Source organism: Anopheles cruzii, chromosome X (assembly GCF_943734635.1).
Source record: "Anopheles cruzii chromosome X, idAnoCruzAS_RS32_06, whole genome shotgun sequence".
In the NCBI taxonomy this organism is placed as follows: Eukaryota; Metazoa; Arthropoda; class Insecta; order Diptera; family Culicidae; genus Anopheles; species Anopheles cruzii.
The window spans coordinates 4,081,884-4,086,054 of record NC_069143.1 but is presented as its reverse complement, the minus strand read 5'-3'; the positions used below and the strand labels follow the sequence as shown (position 1 = coordinate 4,086,054).

General features: G+C 59.5%; 1 protein-coding gene across 1 annotated transcript; it reads right to left on the bottom strand.

The window, feature by feature from the left end:
* On the bottom strand, positions 1 to 2,395 carry LOC128267308 (uncharacterized). Its single transcript, XM_053004120.1, has 3 exons — positions 1,976 to 2,395; positions 1,464 to 1,901; positions 1 to 1,393 (listed from the first exon to the last, which is right to left on the bottom strand). The coding sequence occupies exons 1-3, from the start codon at positions 2,037 to 2,039 to the stop codon at positions 345 to 347; spliced, it is 1,551 nt and encodes a 516-aa protein (XP_052860080.1). The 5' UTR covers positions 2,040 to 2,395; the 3' UTR covers positions 1 to 344.
* Between the last annotated feature and the right edge of the window lie 1,776 nt (positions 2,396 to 4,171).

The following is a 4,171-nucleotide window of genomic DNA, read 5'->3' as shown; positions in this document are numbered from 1 at the left end:
ACAGAGTGTACACCGAATGGTTTCTTCCAAGTCCCACCACAAATATACATTGTTAAATGTGCCGAATTTTGCTCAGTGCTGACTTCCATGTTAACATCTTGTAACTTACAAATCGAATGGAAGTTTTTTTTTTAGTGCGATTGTGTCAGCTTGATAAGGAGCATATTTACTTGAAATGGTTTGTATCGATCACGGGACCACAGGATTTCTGTTTTAGCCTTACAACTCTTACATTTATTGAGGTGTACATGTTTGGTGTCCCTGTGGTGTGGTAAGTATAACAAAAAGGCTACAATAAGTAGTCACTGCGAAAGAAATTGACGCACGCAAATTGTTGCCGGGTGTCAGACGTTCGACGGCTTGGCATCCACAGGTAGGGCCACATCCACACACTGTGAGCTGTACACACAGTGAGGGCAGGGTCTCGCACACGGCCGGCAGGTCGGTCGCCGGTGCGGGTGGTGGTGGTGGTCGCAGTCACCGCCGGACGGCAGGCTGACGATGAGCACGACGACCGCGAACAGGGCGACGAGGGCCACGTTCCAGAACAGCCACCCGATGCCGATGGCGCGCAGGAGCACCGGCAGGAGCCGCACCGCCACGTACACCGTGCCCCAGCTGATGACGGTGGCGAGGGTGTGCAGCGGGAACCGCAGCTCCTCGTCGTCCAGCTCCGCGTCCAGCAGCTTCCCCGGCAGCCGGTGGAAACCGACGGCGTAGCAGGTGTAGTAGAGGGCGAGCGCGATCAGTGGCCCGTTCTGGTGGGCCGCCGGTGCGGGGACGTGCGGAGACGGCGAGTGGGTACCGCGGACGTGGCACTGCCAGCCGAGGGCGAGCATGGCGAGCGCCATCAGCAGGGTGCTGGTAAGGAGCAGCACCCGGTGCGGGTAGTTGCCGGCCTGCAACCGGTGCCGTAGCAGCCACCCGAGGAGCGGGCCGGTAGCGGTGAAGACGGCCGCCAGCAGGGCGGCGGCCGCCGCTTGGCCACCGAACAGCCCGTGGCCGGTGTGCCCGTTGACACCGATCAGCTCCAGGACGTCGCTCAGGTAGAACAGCAGCGGAACGGCTCCGACGCAGGCCTGGAACGCGAAGAGGGCCAGCAGTGGCAAGAGCAGCGTCAGGTTACCCTGGCGGCGGACCGCCTCCAGCAGACCGCAGGGCGGCCCGGCAGGACTCGAGCGCTGCTGCCAGCGCTCGAGCAGCTCCTGCATCGCCTGCTGCGTGGCGTGGTCCGTTCCGTGCGTCCGCTGGAGCGTGGCGGTGGCGTGTGCCGGACGCCCCACCGCACTCAAGTACTGGGCCGACTCGGGCAGGAACAGGCAGGCGACGAAGGTGAACACACCGAACGCACCGCACAGCAGCGCGCTCAGTTCCGTCCGCACCGGCAGCAGATCTGATGGAATTGAGTGGAGTTGGAGTTGCATGGAGTGGGAGTCGAGTGGAGGCCACTTCCTCCTACATACCGACGGTGAAGCGAAGCAGCACGCCGAGGGGAAAGGCGGCCGCCACTAGTTCGTCTACGAGCGAACGCCACGGGGAGCGCCAAGGGGTCGCGGCACCAAGCTCGGCCACGTACGAGGGTACGAGGGTGAACGCGATGCCGGCCCCGACGCCGGCCAGGACACGGGACACACTGGCGCACCAGAAGGCGCCGGAGGAGGGGGCGAGCGCCTCGAGGGCGGCGGAACCGACGGCCAGCAGGGACGCCGCCAGCAGGAAGCTCTTGGTGCCGATCCACAGGTACCACCGGTGGACGAAGCACGCGGTGACGGCGAGCACGGCGGCCGGCGTCGCGATCAGCGAGATCGTCCAGTTGTCCAGCTGTGGTCCCGACCGCCCCCGGTGCAGCGCACCACTGCTCCAGCCCACCATCGCTCCACACGCCACATAACTGAGGGCAGCTGCAAGTGAATCGGGTCGGGTTTAGCGCGCACTCGGCTCGGACAGGGGAAACCCGGACCTGACTCCGACCTACCGATGAACGTGTACAGCACGGTGGCCAGTCGGTAATCCAGTAGGGGTTGCTTCTTCGCCTGCATCGCGCGGATCCGGAGCGATTGCACGTTGATTGCAGGACTTCTTGAGCGGCGCACTCTCGCACTAGTACTCAGAGACACCGACACCCAAAACGGCGCGGCACGGACTGTGGACTGTTTGGAGGCACGCGTAAGCGACTGCTTCGTCGCTAGACCGACTCCAGAATGACTGTCGGGCGCACGGGAACCCTGTCCAGTCAGACGCTGCGCCTACATCCGGTATCCCGCCGGCACCGTGGACGTCAAGATGGCGCCGGCTCACGATACGCCCGGTGGCAGAAAAAAACCCAACACACAGCACCGTTCCGCTGATAACTGTCCCGTTCTAGTGATCCGCTGCAACCCCGCCGGCGGCTTCGTCCGGGTGCCATCGTCGGGAATGTTTTGAGGAATCTCGACAGCGAGACAGAGAGAGAGAGAGAGAGAGAGCGCTTAACGGGCGTAATCTGGGTATTCGGGAGGGCGCACCAGCGTGACACCCAAAACAAACCGCGGGCCGTTCTGGGGCGAGCTCCTGATAAGCTATCAAGCTGATAGCACGTTCTATAGTGCATCCCGGCCAGTCGACTGTGGGACCGCGGGCAGCGAGCGCCGACAGTACAAGGTACGCAGGGGCATCCCACGGCACTGAAGGTGCTCTGTGGCCTAGATGACCAACCAGGGAAAGTCTGAGAGAGAGAGAGAGAGAGAGAGCTTGTAGTGTGTCTCTTCCGTTTGCTCAGTTTCTGGACCGGACCGGACAAAGTTCGTTGAAGCGTGCGGTGGCGTGATCGCTTCTCTACCCTGGCGCAACCGGATTCCGGTCCGTTCGGCTCAAACCTGACCCACGATAGAACGGCCTCCTGCCTCCAGAATTAGCTTCAGACGCCGCGTTCTAGACGCCGCCGGCGAGCCTTATCGCTACGGGCTACGATTAAGAATATATACGGCCGGCTTTAGCTGCAAGCGTTGTGTGGGAAGGCCACCGCGCTCATCGTACGATGTTTCCCTCCAATGCTGGGCCGGGGTTACAACCGCAACGGGAGCACCACAACAAATCCGCGGTCCGCGAGCGTCCGGGTATACTGTTTTGATGATCTGCTGTCATGGAACCCACCGACGACGACGACGACGACGACATCGGGCATCATGTAGTGTTATTGCGCCGTTACGGCACTTTGAAGGTTGATAACTACAGCAACTACAACAACAACAATCACCGCCGGGGCGGAAGTGATGCTCTGACCACGGCCGACGCCTGGACATCTGATTCAGACGACGGATTGGAGGCATTTGGTGGCGCGCTCGAACTCGGTTGCGGTTCTTTAAAAGGTGTGACGGGATGACGACGCGAATGGCGACCACACTGAGCGAACCGGTAACCACACCAAGGCCGGTAACACCTGCCGGCAGTGCCGGCAGTGCCGGCGGTGCCTCGGAGATGTACGACGAACTGTGTGTAATCGATCCTGAAGTAGCTGCCGTATTACGTGGCGTTAATTACTGGAATACAGTCTGTTCAGATGCTGTGTGTGTGTGTGTCCCCAGCATCGGAATCGCCGGAGAAGGATGCGTTGTTAGATGCTATATCTGTTGTGTTTTGATTACCACCCCTCCAAGAGAGTGCATTTGCCGAGTGCGCCTAACTGACAGGCAACCCGCATCGCACGACTGTCGTCTAGCCGAGACGCCGATTCTCACCGGCGGCAGAATCTTGGTTTCCCAGGCCGGAACGCGGAATTCCATTGGCGGAACTTGGTTCAGCAATTTTGGTTGCAGCGGACTGCAGCTACTTGTTTCGGGAGCTGCGGGAACTCTATTAACGCAGGACTCTCTATTAACTATTACTTTAAAAAATTATAAAGCTTCCCCCACGATAGCAAACGGTCATAGATAGTAACGGTCTGTGTGTAATTTAACTAACCAGGACTGTTCTCTGGGCCTGTGGTCAACATGTAGCTGATCGCGACAGAGTTCCAATAAAAAATACCACTCCGACTTTTTACATCATTCAATGCTATGGCTTTAACATGTCTTCAACATCGTGCTGCAGCGAACCATCCGGGACTCGAGAGTGGAGACCTCAGGGACAATCTACTTCAAGTCCAGTCAGATCCTGGCCTATGCTGATGATATAGACATTATAGGTCGACGGC